Raw genomic sequence first — 17,530 nt, 5'->3', positions numbered from 1 at the left:
AGGTTAGGGTTGGGTTTCCTCAACCTGCAAAATTAAAATGTGGTTGATGACTCAGGGTGTCCCACAAACACATCCCATAATTTCTAAGCTACTTCTTAATCGTGGATTCTTCCTCCTCCCAAACAATTTGGGATATTATTAAATCAGTAACTCAGCAAATCAAGTATCATCAACCAGAAGCTTACTCTTCAAAACATCTTCTGCTTTCTTGGTGTTTGGGGGCAGGGGGAATGAAATAGTGGCTTTCTTGGCATCTCCAGAAGAGAAAAGGCAAAATCCTGTCTGGAAAACTGGAGAGCTGGGTGGAATCAATTAAAGGAATCAATTAGAGTGATCTATTTGATCAATTGCCATTAGAAGACCTGAAAGATCAGGTTAGGGACAGATCGTTACAGAAAGAAATCTATCTATGGTTGCTAAGAGCTGATAATGACTTGATGGCAGATAATCAATCAATTAATCAATTAGAGTGATCACTCCAACCTCTCTCCATTGGCAACAGACCATTTGCTCTGATTGAGTTCACCTCACATGCTAAATTTTGCTTAACTCAACTCTGATTTATTGAATTAACCCAACTGCCAAGGTTCAAACACCATGCTGACAACCAACCAAGGAGACCACATTCACAGTGACAGAGATGGGCAGTGACCAATTTGAAATATAAATAAATAAAATAAGTAAATATCAACTCCATACAGCTGACCAAGTTCAAGGAAGCACCAGCTACACAGACTTCAGAGGGGTGCCTTTAATGCTAATCTTGGGTTAAATACAGAATCTTGGAAACTGTCGAGGAATTTCTAAGCCTAGTTTCTAGTGAGTTCATTAAGGTCAAGTCTCTCTGAATGGCTGGAAATGCTTCTTCTCAGCATAGATGTTGGAGGAAGAGAGCCGGGTTAGACTATGGTGGCCCCAAATCAGAAGAAGTCTGGTAGTTTAAACTTGATAAGTTTTAAATTGATGCTCTACATCAGTTTAGTCCAGTGTTTCTCAACCTTGGCAGCTTTCAAATGTGTGGACTTCAACTCCCAGAATTCCCCAGCCAGCCAGGCTGGCTGGGGAATTCTGGGAGTTGAAGTCCACACATCTGAAAGCTGCCAAGGTTGAGAAACACTGGTTTAGTCACTCCAGGCATCTGATGAAGGGAACTGCAGCTCACAAAAGCTGAATAAACTTGGTTAGTTGGAAAACATCAGAGTTTTGGCTTCCTCCTAGGTTTCTCTGCACCTGGGCCGAGTTGCTGTTTATGAGATAAGCTCTCAACAAATTCCCCTTCAGTGTCTTGTTTATGTCTACTCTCCTTTCTATTCCTTCCCAGTCTCTCCACAATTTCTCAGCATTCATAGGACACGTTGACTGTATATCAGCGAACCGTATTTCAGCCCTAGCGTGTTGGGTAAACCATTTGGGGTAGGGTTCACTCCCTATGCTAAGCTATGCTTTGCTGATGTGAGATTATTTATGGAATAAGTATTTGGCCCCAAGCCACAGTTTACAAACCAGGATGACCAGGTTTCCACAACACGTTAAACCCAAACCAAAGAGACTATGATACAGTAATGTCTTCTACCAGTTGCAGAATGGACACAGAATGTTGAAATTGCTCTCATCTCCTGCTTGGTCATCACAGATATCCACAGCGGTTGTGTGTGTGTATGATTGTATGATAGACGCCTCCTCTTTTTTACATGGTGAGGTTTTGACTGCACAGTCACAGCTGCCACCTGCCATTTTGACTTTTTTGACCCCCCTCTAGATGTCCCCAAACACTGCACTGAACTGGATAGGGCTCTGCTCTTTACATACTCTCATTCTTCCGTGACAATCATCAAAAGAAAAGTGTCACCGTAGAAATGAAAAACAAAAATTAGCTTAGCGGACAAGGGTGAGCAAATTCTTGAATGGATCTGTAAGTTTGAATATTCAAAGCAATTCAATCGAGTCGAGCACATGGAAATGAATTCTTACCAAGCTTGACCCTTTCTGCCTCTCTGTGTGAAGTTTCCAAACTGGACCAAATCAATTTGGGTCTGATTCAGACCTTAGTTCCTCTCTACTTTCAGCTCTCCCTACTTTCAACTTCACGTGGATCAGAACAATGCTCCAAATTGTCTTGAAAGCTTGAATCAAACTGATTTCTGGAATCAATCTGAACCACCCCAAAACCAAACCTAATTCTCACCATTAGCAGCTGCCTCGCGGAGGAATTCAACCCCATCCTTTAGGACGGTGACAGTTTTGATCTTATCGCACATCTGCCCCTTATCCTGCCTTGCACGGTTTTTGCCCCTTACACAACTCAGGAGAAAGATTTCCATGTGCAACCCCCCCCCCCACACACACACAACTCTTTTTTCTCATCCCTGTTTGTCCAGCCTGGTTAATTGATGTAATTAGGGCTATTAATCAACTGTCTTCTAAGCAGTGTAGCAGAAAGGAGGAGATTGAATTAGGCACCAGCTTTTTGCTGAATCAGCTCCTTTTCTCCTTGGGAAGAAGAAGGCCTAGGGAAGCTGACAGCTGTGGATAACGCCAGGTTGCCTCATTCAACCTCCTTCTTCCATGTCAAGGCTGAATAGGAAGCAGGAGAGGTCCTCTGCGTGGCTGCAGCATTCGAACCCAAATTGGCCAGGATGGATATGAAAGATCCATGGCCAAAAATTATAGGAGAGACTCTTGTCTTCACAGCTGGGTGACCGGGTGTGAATCGTACGCAGAAAAAGCAGCGATGGCTGCTCGATTCAAAGATCACTGCTTTTCCTGGAGAAGAAAAAGAGGGGACCAATGTCTAGTCTTTATAGGTTCCAACGGGGTGCTTCAAACCACCGATCTGACGTACATAGAGCATGTGAAGAGATCCTGTAATTCCACATGTTGGTTTTGGCCGTGCGCTGGGCGAATCCAGCCAACTGTGGATTGTGCTTATGGTGACCCAAAGTGATCAGCTATCCATGTGCTCATCCCATGCTAAGTTGCAACGTGGTTGGCTGGTTTGGGGTCCCACGTGAAGCACACAGACCCAGCCTGGGTCTTAGCATGTTGTGGGAACCCCATCTGTGGTTCATAAAGGACGGTTTCTGCTTTCACATGTTGTGGGAACCCAGCTAATCATGATCATGATCTCTGCAACAAACCATTGTTAAGCAAACTCCACTTGGTTTGCTGGGCGACCATAGCCAGGGTCTTCCTGAGCTTCAAAGTGGTTCTGCTCCGTGGATCGGCCTCCGACTAGTCCTAAACCCCTATCATGCAGGTAGGCAAGATGAAGGAAGTAAAAATCACACTGGCTTCCCTAAATTGCTTGTGATTTGCCTTCCAAGAATCTTGGGAAGAGCAAGAGGAATTTCCACCCTCCTTCACAGTAAGTTCATCAAGGCTCAAGACATCACGCTCGTCATCTTCCTCATCATCATCATCTCTTTGAATGAGTGGAAATGCTTCTCCCCAGCTTTCTGGCCACCTGGGCCAAGTTGCTGTTTATGAGATCCACATCCAGTAGAGTCACCTTCTCTCTCTTGACTGTTTGTTCTCATCTCCCTTCAACACCACTGAAGAGGTGACCTAGCCGGGTAATGAAACGTTGGCAGGAAAAGAACCAAGCTCAGAGGACCCCAAGGATGCCACAGTTCAACCCCGAGCTACACATATTCACCTCTACTGGAATCTCCCTTCCCTTCCTTTCCCAACAAACTCTCACCCCCTGGAATTTCAGCCTGAATTTGAGGATCCTGGAACTGTACCATGAAATTGCAGAGGAAAAACCTCTCTCTCTCTCTCTCTCTCTCTCTCTCTCTTACTCACTCACTCTCTCTCCCTTGCTTGTTCCAGCTCAGAAGAGGATTGAGAAGAGCTTTCCATTTCGACAGAGCCCTTGGCCACCTGCTTGGGTGACCCAGGTATCTCATCCAAGCCTCAAGCAGGCATGCCAACAGCTCCTGCAGTATTGGCTCAGGAAGCAATGCAGCATTTGGGTGGTTGCTGGAAGCCTCCGTGCACCAGATCGCCACAGCAGGCAGGCCCCCGCGTGAGAGCAGAAGAGGCTGAGTTTCCACCCTGTCTCCTTCTTGCACAGATCCCAACATATAGTCCTTTGGCAGCGCAACCCTCTCATTGACATGACGCACCCTACCTGGTTCTTGAATGAACCCCTTTGCATCCTGCACAGAATCAACACCGAAGCCGATGAACACCCACCAACCTTAGCCCCGGGTGCAAATGCTAAGTCTTGGGTTGTGTGAACGCAGCCCAGGAATGGCAAACTGGAGTTAACCAACAGACTGTTCTGTTTTGTTTTTTAAGGACATTTCCACCCAGCTTCCCTTCAAGATGCTGCGCCTGGTTCTAACTCCCATCTCTTATTTTATCTTTCCATTATCCCAAATTCCTGGGTCGAAGAAACGTGCTGTCTTTTAGCTTTTGAACTGACCCTTTATCGACACAGTGGAAGGACTGACCAACGTGATTCGGGGTGGTCTAGCCTGAATCTCTTGTTCAAAAACAAGACAAACACTTCATGACGTTCTATTATTTTATACAAACAGAGGAAAGAAAGGCGAGAAACAAGAATTCCTTCCCTTTATCCTCTTTTTAATTAGTATTATTTGAGATAATGGTATTTTCATGAATATTAAAATATTATTATCTCCATAAAATTATTGAGATGATAGTATTATTTTAATTAGTATTATTTGAGAGCCTAGCGGTTAAGGCACCGGGCTAGAAAGCAGGAGGCTGTGAGTTCTAGTCCTGCCTTGGGCATGAAAAACTGGCTGGGTGACTTTGGGCCAGTCCCTCTCCCTCAGCCCAGCCCACCTCACAGCGTTGTTGTTGTGGGGAAAATAGGAGGAGGAAGGAGTATGAGGTCTGTTTGCTGCCTTGAGTTATTTATAAAAATAAGAAAGGCAGATAAAAAGAATCCAAATCTAAACATCATTTGTATTTTATATACACACCGTGATGTGTTTTATTTTATTCTTTCCCTTTTGTACCTGCAGCAAAGAAAACAATATAACATTTTCAAAAGTTAAATGTCCAATGATTGGATTTGCTCACCTCATTTACCCGTGATTGGGAACTTTTAGGTCTGGCTTAATAAAGCCTTATTAACTCCAACCCTTGTGCGTATCACAGTTCTGTGTACAATTGTTTACTTTCACTACTTTCTCTTTGGAATCGTATGTTTTATATAAGTTTTAGTAAGTTTTATCCTTGCATTTACTTGGAGCTGGTCCAGGACCAAAATAAAATAAACTGAACTGGGTAAACTGCGGGGTCTGGCTTAAATTGATGACCATCCGGCCACTGAAGCTTATTTAAAAATAAAAAAACATGGCTTAGGTTGATGTGTAAAATCAAACTGGAGTCCAAGACGGATGGTGTTGAAAACCGGCAGGCCGAAGATTCAAACAATACCGGGTGGAAACCAATGCCGTTTAAACAAAAAAAGCCAGTAAATCAAGTTTAGTAAGTTACCAGGTAAATAAATAATGAAAGCTCCAGGGCGTCACGGGGGTCAAACGTTTAAATGGCAAAGCCCAAGGAATAAGGGCTTACAGAGAAATCGTTGCTGCTTACAGCAAGCAAGCGGCCCCCAGTCTCTGCTGAATCCACCCGCCGATTGGATCAAATCTGCCACCCGATGCCAACTTTGCAGCTGGACTGTCCCTCCTGGCATTTTCTTTTGAATGTATTTTCTTTTTCCTTGAAAGGTGGCCAGTTTCAAAGCTATTACAGTCTAGGACAGAACAAACGAGGATGACTTTTCATTTCAAAGAATAATGATTAAAAAACAAACAAACAGGGAAGGTAGAAATGAGGAAGACGGGAGACACGCTGCGTGTGTTGGTGGAACAGATCAAAGGGTTTCATATCCAGGGAAGGATGATCCTCTTATCTTCAACTGTTCATCAGAGGAAGAGACAAGCTTCTGAGCTACAAATATTCTTGGGTTTTGAATTCCAGGCTGTCCTTGATAAACTGGCAGAGGGAGAAAATCAACTAATTTTGTCCCCATCTTTCCCCCAATGGGTGCGCCCTATAAGCTGGGCTTCAACTGCCATGCATGGAGGTGGGTCATGGAGTAGCTGGCTAGATGAACTAAAAAATGAATGAATGAATGAACAAACGAACGAACGAACGAACGAATGAATGAATGAATTAATTAATTAATTAATTTAATTAATTAATTAAACCTACTCTTTAGTCTTTAGGAGTCCTTTAGGAGACTCTTTAGGAGAAAATACATTGCAGTCCGTCACTGGTGATGTTCAGATTTCATGGCTGAGTTCACCCAACGCGCTAAACCCAAGTTATTCACCTCTGTTGAAACCCAAATTAACCACACACAATTCTTCTCTTTGCGTCATGTTCTCTGCCCAAACTAGTATGGCTTCTTCAGTAGTGCTGGTTCCCAAAGCAGATAAAAACAATGATTGTGTTCCCACAATAACTACAACCCACCAATGATCCAACTTCATTTGAACTTAGGTCAGTGCTGGGAGTCGGATGGCATTTCATAAATTATTATGCTTGGTCTTATGACCACGTGAAAGAAAATAAAATAAAGATAAGATGGAATAATCAAATACAGGCAGTCCCCAGGTTAAGAAGGCCTGGTTTACGGACAACCCACAGTCAAGAACAGAGCCTATTGTAGCAAAATTCAAGTTAAATACACAATGATTTAATTACACAATACTACTTACAGTATATATCACGTATATGAAAATGCAGGATGTATGTAACCTTTATGAATGAATAAACACCTCCTTTGTCTTTGCTTAGTTTTGAAAATTAGCGTGACACTTTAGTTCTTTATCATCAAGGTATTCAAAATGTTTTATTAGCTTTACAGCCACCTCAAACGTCCCCTTTGATGAAAGCCACGCGGTCCATTTGAACCCAGATCCCTCACTTCAAAGCCGCTCTGCTGTTATTAACACCAGATTTCCCCAAGTTGGTACCTTCTGCCTCTGATGGACTGCAACTCCTATAATTCCCAGCCAGGGTGAGTCTCACACCTCTGTTATTATAGTACTCCAGCATTCAGTAGCTACTGATCACAGTTAAGCAGGGATTGCTTCATATTTAGACAAACTAACATACTATTTCCTCTGCAGAAAAGTCTTTAAACCCACTCGGTTAATCCACTGGGTGATTAGCTTGGCCTCAGTGGTTGTAATCTAGCCAACTAAGGCTTCTTCAACAAACCATGATTGAGTACAGGCCCCAGTCAGCGTTGACCCCAAAGTTCCTGACTACCTCCCCAAGTCTCATTCAGACGTTGCTGCTGTGGTTTTTAATGCAAGAGGAGAAAATCATCTAAACTGCATGGGGCACTAATCTAAACGTCATGCAACCGTGTTCATTTTAAGGACACTGAAATGTAAACCAAGTTTATTTCTGCCTTGTGCCCAGACACACTCGAAGGATGGCCCTTCAATCAAAGGCAGACTGCGATTGTTGGTCAGAAAATCCTTGCGTGCTTAATCCCTTATGGACTTTTGCGTAAAAAGAAAAAGAAAAAATGAACTTAGGGTTTATGGTTTTGATGATCAGGTAGGATAGATGATAGAAAGAACAGAGTCACGATGTAACTTTAGAGAGAGAGGTCAATTTATAATTGTACTTATATCCGCTGTAAAGGAGATTAGATGCCCCCCTCTTGATCCTTTTCCTTTCCTTTCTATTTTTGTGGGACTTCTTTTCTTTTTGCACCTTTCGTTTTTTCATGCCTTCTTTCCCTTTTCCCTATATTTTAGTTTGCAGGGGTCCTATTCTTGTATTGAAAAAATTCAATACAGTTAGATACATAACATAAGAAAATCCTTGGGTGCCTCTCTGGTGGAACACACCGTGGGATCCCCATCTGGGACCACGATTGCAAATCGCTTCTTCTCCCCCCCCCCCCCCCCGAGAGATGCTTGGGAGCCATGGAGGATTTGCAAAGCTCCGTGGCTGATTAAACCTTTCCGATCAGACCCGCCCAGCCAAAGCTTGGGTGTGAGAGAGACTCAGCTCATCCAGGGTGTTTTGGAACAATTCGCCTTCTGCAGAGGGAGATCGTTGCACACATACAAGCACACACACTCAAGGGAGGGGACCGGGGGACCTCTGCGGGGAGACTTTTAGTGAGGCAATGTAATTCAGATACCCTGGGGAGCCACAGGCAAAACTCAAAGGCAACCAGACAGGAGCTGTTTTGAAGGCCCAGTGTTTTCCCCGGGAACCTGAGTCACCGAGGGAGAATTGGCGTGACCCCCCTGCATTTTAAAAGCTCAGGGGGAAGAAGACCGTGTGGCTCTACCGCGCCCTCCTAGGAATAAATGCAGCTCTTCTTTCTTCAGATCGGGCTGGGAGGGACAATACCTGCCCAGCTCTTGGACCATACATCACATCTGCCCTCCAGAAAGCCCCAGTTGAAGACAGAAGCCTATCTGGGGAAGTGGGGGGGGGGGGGCGGACTCCTAGGCTTAAGGATGCCCTACAACGCTGAAGGCGAGAGACAATGATGGTTCCCTTCCACCCAGCCAGAAACTACCAGGATGCCTTTTTCGGGACCTGCAAAAATGATTTGGTTGGGGCCAAAACTGAGACCAGGGTTCATACGGAGAGTTTGCAAGCCCTGGTTCAGGGTTTCACCTCTCCTAGGGATGCAGCCATTGTGGCGGATAGAATAAACCACAGTTAAGCCAGCTCTGGCTTTCTACAGGGGCAGGCGAACCTTTGTTGTCCAAAGCCCCCCCCCTGGCTTTTAAAAGAATCATGCTGAATCGTTCTGAAATGGGAAGGGCGTGCTGGGCAGAAGAAAACCAGCATTCGATTCCGTGGAGGCATGCCCTGAATTCAAATCAAAGGTTGTTGTGTGATTATTTGCTAGTCGCAGGCAATTTGGTAACAGCTTTTAGGCTCCTTGGGGCTTCAGCATCATAGGCCCTTTGTACAGGCTGTGATGATATCCCGGGCATCAGGACGTCATCGCACCCACAAGCCTAGTGATGTGTTTTGTGTCACTTGTATAATGACAGAGGTGAACCCCTCAAGAAGACGCAACCAAATGCCCTCCAGATGTTTGGACTTTAGCATGGCTGTTGGCTGTCTGCCGGGGGTCAAGAACATCAAGATGGCAGCCACCACCGGGCAAGGAAAGCTACCTTTAAGTGTGTTGCGTGAAAAAGGGCGGGGCTTCAAGCTGCCATCTTGACTTTTGGACCTTCTCCCCGTGCAACCCCTGGTGGTCAGCATGAAGGACTATGGGGACTGTAGTCCCAACCTCTGGAACAGGTAGGCTTGTCTGCCATCCATCAAGGTAGCCCAAAGAGTTGGTTTTCATTTGGGGCGATCTAACCAGGGACGTCCAGAATCCACCACGCGTGACGGTTTGGAGGCTGACACGCAACACGAGCTCAGCTGATCAGGCCATTTTCAGTTCTGTTAAAAATAACCAACTATCTTCCGCTGAAGATATCAACACACGCACACACACGCACACACACACACACACACACACACACCCCTGCTTGAGGTTAGGCAGACAGCCTGCATCCGTCCTTCTGGACTGTCTCACCCAGAAGACGAACGTAAACAAGAGCCGAGAGGGAGAAAAGCAGAGCCGGGAGCAAATACAATTTGCAGTGCAGCCCCTCCAGCTTTTTTGCCGTGGACCCAAAAGCAATAGATATTTCCCCACCCTGCAAACTATTTTCAGTGGAGCCTGACAACAACCCTGCTAGGTAGTTTAAGCTTAGACAAAAATAACACGCTCGAGGTCGCTCCAGAAACTTCACGGAGAAAGGTTTCGATTGGGTTCTTGCCAGTCCTGATTTAGCACAATAACGCCGAGCTCTGCAGGGATGCAAGAAAAGATGGAAGAGCTTGACCCTGCCTGAAACTTTTTATCTTCATCCCCTACCTCTGCAAACGGTAGGGAGAAAGTACTCTGCCTGTTCTCAGAGCGACTCCCGTCTTTACAATTCCGTTACTCCCCCGAGCCTTCTCGAGCTATATATTTTTCAAGCTGAGAAGAAGCAGAGCTAAGAAAAAATGGATTTCACTGCGAAAGAGCGATTCCTGTTGCTTTAATCCAGGGTGGCTTGTCATTTTCAACCCAGTCATTCGCTCCCTGCCCTCATGAGATCTAGAAGCTTAAATGAATCATTTTCCACTCCAGAGGTACACCCTCCTGTCAATTGCAGCAGACACTGTTTTGTTTTTAAAACAGACCTGTTTTTCCTTTGGTGACATCCTCAGTAGTTACAAACAGGAGGGAACAGCACGCCAAACCAGCACACACAACTCCAGTTAAAAGGTGGCCATTCTAAATGCATTAACTGCAAAGGGGATCGGTCGCCCTTTGCAATCCATGGGTGTAGGATTGCAGAGCTGGCTATCACCCTGCAATGCTCCAGCCTTCTTTATGGTGCAAAGCAGAGGGGTGGGGACGGGGGCCTTCCCAGATATTGCCTTAACTCTAAGCCTACCTGGATGCTTTTTGGAGGGGAGGGGGCGGATGGAAGGAGAAGGGAATCATCGTAATGATGCTTGCATGGCGAAAAAGACACACCGGATCATTCTGAAGGCCTCTGCATTTTCTGCTGCTTGCTGAGTACACAGCCGAGCTTTAACGTTCCAGCATCTCCTGCGTTTAAGCCTCATATCTTAACACGAACATCCTCATCGCCACTGCTATTACCTTTATTATTATTATTATTATTATTATTATTACACCGTTACAATGATTATGATCCCCACTATTCTTTGAGGGCATCAACTTGACCTGGCAAAACGAATCTCAGCTCCTGCCTTACCGATCAGCCCAATTTCTTCCCAGGTTATGCCCTGCGCTCAAATCTTTGCCCCGGCCCAGACACTGTCCAAAACGCTTTTCCCGACCAGCTACTGCAAACTCCAAGATGACTGTGGACGGTTTAAATCAGTCATCCTCTCTCTGGATCTCGCTGGAGGGTTTGGACTCCCTGAAATGCTCTAACGAATGTGGTGAGCAGCCAGGGAGGACACTAGCTGTCCACCAAGGGACACAGGTTGGAGAAGTGTGATTCAAATGCTTCCTCCTATGTCCCATTCCCTGCAGGTAGAAAGCTAATATGACAGGGATACCTCCTAGGTAGAAATCCAGCAAGTCAGGGAACGAGGTTCCAGGTTGTTTTCCCAATCTGCCCTGTTTTTCCAAAGGTATGGTTCTCTCTCCCTCTCACTCCTAAAACACCACACAGACATCCTTTCAATTATGATTGAAAGTTAAAAGGAAGAATTCCTCCCCTTGATTCTGCCCAACATCTAGTTGGGCATCTAACCCTGCTGTAGTTAGGCTTACCTGTATCCTGCCGGAATTGGTGCATGGACTGTAAATCTATAATATACGGCGACAGCTGGGCATCGACTTGTCCGAGCACGACGCTGCCCCGGGCATCCTCCTTCAGGACATTCTCAATGTGGTGACAAACGGCCGCCGTGTAGGGCCTCCACCGGCTATGTTCGTTCAGCCATTCCCACACGACAACCCGGGCCACATTGCTTGGGGGAAACCCCAACCCATTTGCGAAGAGCAGCACCCCTGGACCAGGCCGTGCCATGTTGCCACCTTCTCTGGGCCAGGCATGGGTGGCTGGGGGGCTTCCCACCACTTTGGGGAGCCCCAGGGCGGCTCAGGAGAAGCGCCCCGTTTCTCAGGTGCTTGGAAGGTGCCTTCTTTCCTAGGGTCCAGACCGCAGCTCCTCCCTTTGCGGATCCGGGACTGTGCCCAGCAAGGAAGCAAGCATAAAGCTGGGCATGAGAGCTTTAGGGGGAGGGCAAAGCTGCCCTGGGTGAGAAACGAGCTGGAGGTGAGTTTTCCAGGCCTGGTCAGTTTCAGGTGGAGGGGAAGGATTGGCAGAGCAAAGAAATCTCAAAGTTCACCATTCCAGAAAGGCAGCTGGAGCAAAGAGGGTCAGAAGACTGCAAAACAGGTGCCTGGATCTTCTGCGGCAGCTTTCAGAGGAACCAGAGACCTCCCTTCCTTTCCTTCTGCTGAGAAATGGTCGGAGTTCTCGCCTTTCCAGCTGCTAACCCTGGTTCCCAGCAGCAATCTTCTTTCCCCAACTCTTCAGCTCAGCTTTGATGCCCCCCAGCTCTGGCCCGGATGATCTTGAATGGCAGAGGCCAAGATCCAGGCGCCCGGGGCCCCCCGGAGGAGCCCCAGGTCTCAGAGGGGAGATCCGTCTCCAACCAGTCGTTCAGCTTCGGTCCGGAGGGGCAGAGATCGTGGGAGGGGCGGGGAGGGGCCCCTCCTTCTCCGCCCTGGTCAGAAGAGCGCGGCGGGGGGAGCCCCGGCTGGAGATGTCGCTCCTTGGCGAAGGACCGTCTTCCTTCCAGCGCAGCAGCCGGCGGCGAGACTGTGTCACCCTCGTTTGGCGCAAACCGGTTCCCAAACCTGGTTTGGCTCCTGTGGAGGAGCCTGATGTGGAGGCGGGGAGGAGCTGGAGGGCAAGCCTGGCGGGGGTGGGGGGGGGGAGAAAACCGAATGAGGAGGGATCCATATGCGGAGCTGCTTCTCAGGATTCAGCGGCGCCGACGCTGCCCGGCTGCTGCGATCTCTCTTCCCACTTTTCCGTCTCTCCCTCTCTCTTTCCCCCACTGGCCCAGCCGCCCCCGCCCCCATCCCCGTAGCATCCCTCCCTTTGGGGTTCACAGTCTGACTCCTTCCCCGGTTGGGATGAAAAGCCAAAAACCCAGAAAGACCGTCCCTCCAGCCCCCCACCCCCCACCCCTGCTGCCTCCTACCTGGCTGCTGAGCGTGCAAGAGCCGGACACAAAAGAGGGGGACGAGGAGGGGGGGCGGGCAGTAAGAGAGAACCGTCCGGATCGCAGGCGGGACCCCCTCTCGCCGGGCGCTGCCGAGCGCGCCCCGGCCCCCCAGAGGCGCCGGATCGCCCTCTCCCACCCCACCCCACCCCTCCCCTCCTCCCGGCCCGGGCGCACACGTCAAAACGCCTCGGAGGCTGAGAGCGAGGGTGCCCAGGGAGGGCGGGGGAGGGTGGGAGGGAGGGAAGGTGGCAGGGGGCGGGCGGGGAGCGGGAGACGCCTCCCGGCCGCTCAGAAAGGAGCAGGAGCGTCGCGCTCGTCCTACAGCAGCCCCCCCCCCGCTTTCATCTGTCCCCAGGTGGTCTCGACCCCTCCCCACCGTACCGCGCACTGCCCCTGAGCTCGAATGGCGCAGGCTAAATGCTGGCGGGGGCGGGAGGGGGGACCGGTGGAGGGGAGGGGGGAATCCCTCGCCCCTCCCATGGAGGCGGCTGGAAACCGCAGAGAACCAGCCGCCCGTCCTTTCTCCTCCCCCTTTTTTCCTCTCTCTCTCTCCCTCTCCCCCCCCCCACTTCCCGGCCACCACGTCCCCCGCATGGATCGAGGCCAGCTTGTCACCCAGCCCAGATCCCTGGGAATCCGGCGTAAGGCTCACCTCTGAGCATACACAGAACGCGCCACCAGGAACCGGACCAGCCCGTCAATCAACCCCAGGGTGGGTCCGAACAGGATCGGATCGAGGATCCCTCCGGAGGGACAGCCCTGTCGATCTGCTGTAGCGCCGACCAACCCCCAAGGCCCTTGCTCTTCTTTGAAACGCGTCTATACGATCATAGGTACCTGCTGACCCGTTTGAAGAAACCAAGCTTACTTCGGGCTCCACCTGAAGCCAGTTAGGCTTTATTCAATAGACCCCCGTCCAGCAAAGCCAGGGTTAACCCAGCAGGCCAACCAGATTCCTTGGGGGGGGGCTAGCAGGAGCAAGAAACCTGTGGCCCTCCAGATGTTGCAACCCCAGAGAGACTGCACAGCCGTGAGGAATGCTGGAAGATGTAGTTCCATGACACCTGGTGTGTCCCCAGGTCCCCTCTTGTTAAACCAAGGGGCTGATTCACCTGCAAGAAAGCCCCACTGAAGACGACGGAGTCAATATGGACGAGGTTCAGGCCATGCCCGAGCTAGGAAACCCGCCTGGGCAAGCAAACCCCACAGCCATCTTTGCCATCTTGTCGTGGGGCTCCTTCTGACCCCCGCATTATTTATTATTCCATAAAAGCATCCTCCGCTCTGGAGCTACCCCCGATGGACCCAGAATGCTCACCATCACGGGTGCGCACCCCAGAGAGTACCAAAGCACAAAACCCACTGCAAGCCAAGGGTCTGATCTTGAGAAATAGCTTAGGCGAAAAAGTGCAAAGCTCTGGTCAAGAGAAGCGGATGGGCACTTGGATGGGCACTTCTCCGGAGGGGTTTTGATGGCTGCAGTTGGTCTGCCTCAACGGCACAACAACGTTGCAGCCAACGATGCAGGCATCTTTGCAACTCAGCTTTCCCACCCCCTTCCGTGTTTTTTCCCTACCTACCGCAAGAAAGAGGGGAAAAGACCCCCCAAAGAACAGAGTCTAGACTTCCCTCGCTTTATGCTGGGGTGACACTCCCCCCAAACCTCACCCACAGTGAATTCACATCAAGAAGACACTGAGCCAGAAGGAAAAAGGGGGCTTGATGCTGTGTGTGTGTGCGCGCGCACACGCGTGTGCCAAATTTGTAACCCAAATTGCACTGACAAGGGCACTTATAATTTTTAGAGCCTTATTCTTAAGTACTACATTACTCAGACATCTTTTTCTTCCTTGTCTTATGTGCAGTGAACATGCACTCCACTTTTTCTCCAGCTGGGTTTCTAACCTTCCTGGCTATTCTGGAAAAAACGTGGAACGCATCAGGGCGCTGTGAATTGTTCTAGCTTTCTTCATTAGGGTGGGCACCCTAGATTTGCCCGGGTTCAAAGCTCCTCCTGGGGCTGAGGATCCTTCACAGCTTTGGCATGATGTAAAATGTCCAGTTTTGTTTCTGGTGTTATGGAGGAGGCCTTTCTGTTTTGGGTATAAAGGGGTTGGGCAAGATGGCTGTTGATGGCTGCTTTGACCCCATAGTAACAAGAATAGTTCCTGCAAGTGGGAGACATGATGTGCAACTTGGATAACAGCGTAACATGATGGTAAATGCAAGAGTGAGAGCAGAAAGAGGTTTGGGGGGAAAGTCTTAGCAGGTTTCCAGATCTTTGGTGCAAAAATGGACTTTGCTGGCATAAATCACGTAATAGTAATTTTTTGGGGGGGGGCACCTACTTTATCCATCGAATAAAGCCAATTCGGATAAAGCAAGGAAAACTTACAGCTGATTCATGTTTCGATGGGCAGAGCCAGGGGTGTTTACCAGGTATGGTCAAAAAAGTCAAGATGGTGCCAAAATGATGCGATTGCACATAAAAAAATGGGTGAAACTTGGACGGCACCCTTGTGGCTGCCCTCTTGATATTTTGGCCACATCCTGGGCGCCCCCCCCGGGTGGCACCGACTGTCCAGTAGCCTCCCACCACCTCCATGCAGCTGAATTTTTGTGTGCTGGGTGGGAAGAGAAGCCACCGTGGGAAAATAGAGTCTGACCCAAGTAAGGGAAACACTGTTATAAACTAATACATCTGGGTTTACCCAAAGCCATAATGTGGTTGGTTGGCTCAGACTAAAATGGATTGTACGGATCCAGACAATTGAGCATTGTTATCTGTGGCTTATGGTTTAGGGTGGTCCAAACCAAGTGTGGATTAATCCACAAAACATGGTTCCCAGAAAGCTGGCCGAGCCATACCTGTCTTCTCCCCCTTGGCACGCCATTAAGGGCACACCCTTTCCAGATGCTACTAATGCTGCAAGGATGGAAAGTAGTGAATCTTTCGGGATAAAGAGACATTTCAGCTGATGCCACTCAGACGACAGGACACAAGGTTCCTGCTTTCTTCCAGGATGTGCAAATCCAGCCTGTTTTGAGAACTCCTGGTGGTCTCCCTTCCACGTATTCATCTGTTGTGATCCTGATTAGCTTCTGAGCCCAGATAAGGCCATGAAGTTGGGGATGCTGGAGGTTTTCAAGCAGGGGATGAGGATTGCTACACTGGACAGGGGTTGGACTAGACTTTTAAGCTCCTGTTCCAACCCTAGGATTTTTCTGTTGCTTTAGTTGATGGATTAACATTTTCTGCCCATCCGGAAAATGATTTGATTCCAGAACTAAGCGGTGGGTTGTGCAAACGCAGCCTGGGAGTGGAGCAGCAGATCACGCTAAGCACCTGCCCTGCTAATTTATTAAAATCTAAGGGTATTATTTAATTTTGCCAAGGTGGGGGGGATTTAGAGCAACGATTGCCCAGTCTTTTCCTCCCCTAGGAAACTCTTGGATTTTCACTGGGAGGCAAGACCACCTCCTTTCCTTCGGACCAAACCGTGCTTCGTAATCCTTCTCTCTGATGATGACTCCTGTTGCTGTTACTTTAGAACAGTGTTTCTCAACCTCGTCGACTTTCAGACGGGTGGACTTCAACTCCCAGAATTCCCCCAGCCAGCATGCTGGCTGGGGGAATTCTGGGAGTTGAAGTCCACCCGTCTGAAAGTCGACGAGGTTGAGAAACACTGCTTTAGAAAAATCAGTTCACGCCCCTCATCTGCAGAGCTGTGGCCCGGCCATAATACAGGTTAGGAAGGTCACCGTCTCTGCAAAAGGGGAAGATCAGCTCAGCCCGACGGGAGGGTCCTGCGTTGCTGCTTCTGATGGATGATGATGATGAAACAAGCTTGGCAATGCCTGCATTTTTCTGTAATGCACTGCCAGTAAGAAAGATGAAGCACCAGCCAGAAGGCTAAGGAGGGACTCGTAGCTGTTTAGCGCCCCCTGCTGGCCCCACGGGGTCCCACTTTTAAGGTAACGCCAGATTGGCATTGCAGACCGAAGAACGTGGGTGTCCCTCGATAGGACGGGCAAAAAGTAAAGGTGGGCCCCATTTTTAAAAACAGAAGATGGCTAGGGGTAGTCGTGCAGATGTTCTGTTAAAATGATCATGATTTTACCCCTCTATATGCAGCCATTCTGCAAGTTAGGAAGTCCTTGTTAGATGATGGAAGAATTACAAGCCCATGATTGCTTCTGGTGAACTCAAGAATTCCTGATATCTCAACCAGTCTGTATTAAAAATTTATAGTTCATCAAAGGCATTCTGGCAACCTCTTTGTTCCCATCCATCCATCCATCCATCCATCCATCCATCCATCCACCCATCCCTTCATCCTTCTCATCTCATCTCATCTCATCTCATCTCATCTCATCTCATCTCATCTCATCTCATCTCATCTCATCTCATCTCATCTCATCCCATCCCATCCCATCCCATCCCATCCCATCCCATCCCATCCCATCCCGTTGTCTGCCCAGTCTTCTAATTCTCTCAATTCTGCAAAGCCAATTCCTTCTTTCTAGTCCACCATTTGCTCCTAGACCTCACACCACCCAAAATACGTGTGAGTTCTGCTTACCAGTCACCATCTCAGGAGGACAACCAGCCTTGATCTGGTCCAGGAATGCTTATTTGGTTCTTGTAGGCCTTGGCACTTTTAGTAACTATCTCCAAATCCATAATTCAGAGCTGTGCATCTTCTTTCTCAAAGTCCAGCTTTTA

At 48.5% G+C, this 17,530-nt stretch overlaps 1 protein-coding gene across 2 annotated transcripts in view; it reads right to left on the bottom strand.

Annotated features, from left to right (window-relative positions):
• The window catches only part of DTX1 (deltex E3 ubiquitin ligase 1), a 36,892-nt gene extending 23,973 nt beyond the window's left edge, over positions 1-12,919 (bottom strand). For both annotated transcript variants that reach the window (XM_088143231.1, XM_088143232.1), the window contains exons 1-2: positions 12,781-12,919; positions 11,336-12,489 (exon numbers count right to left, since the gene is read on the bottom strand). In XM_088143231.1, coding sequence (XP_087999357.1) covers positions 11,336-11,594 — 259 coding nt within the window. In that variant the 5' untranslated portion in view covers positions 11,595-12,489; positions 12,781-12,919. The remainder of the gene's footprint in view (positions 1-11,335; positions 12,490-12,780) is intronic.
• Between the last annotated feature and the right edge of the window lie 4,611 nt (positions 12,920-17,530).

Source organism: Python bivittatus, unplaced genomic scaffold (genome assembly GCF_059951505.1).
Source record: "Python bivittatus isolate LINGU-HERP-01145 unplaced genomic scaffold, Pbiv_v1 ctg000280_np1212, whole genome shotgun sequence".
NCBI classification, from domain to species: Eukaryota; Metazoa; Chordata; class Lepidosauria; order Squamata; family Pythonidae; genus Python; species Python bivittatus.
Note: the sequence above shows the minus strand (reverse complement) of the source record. Positions and strands in the feature narration are given on the sequence as shown.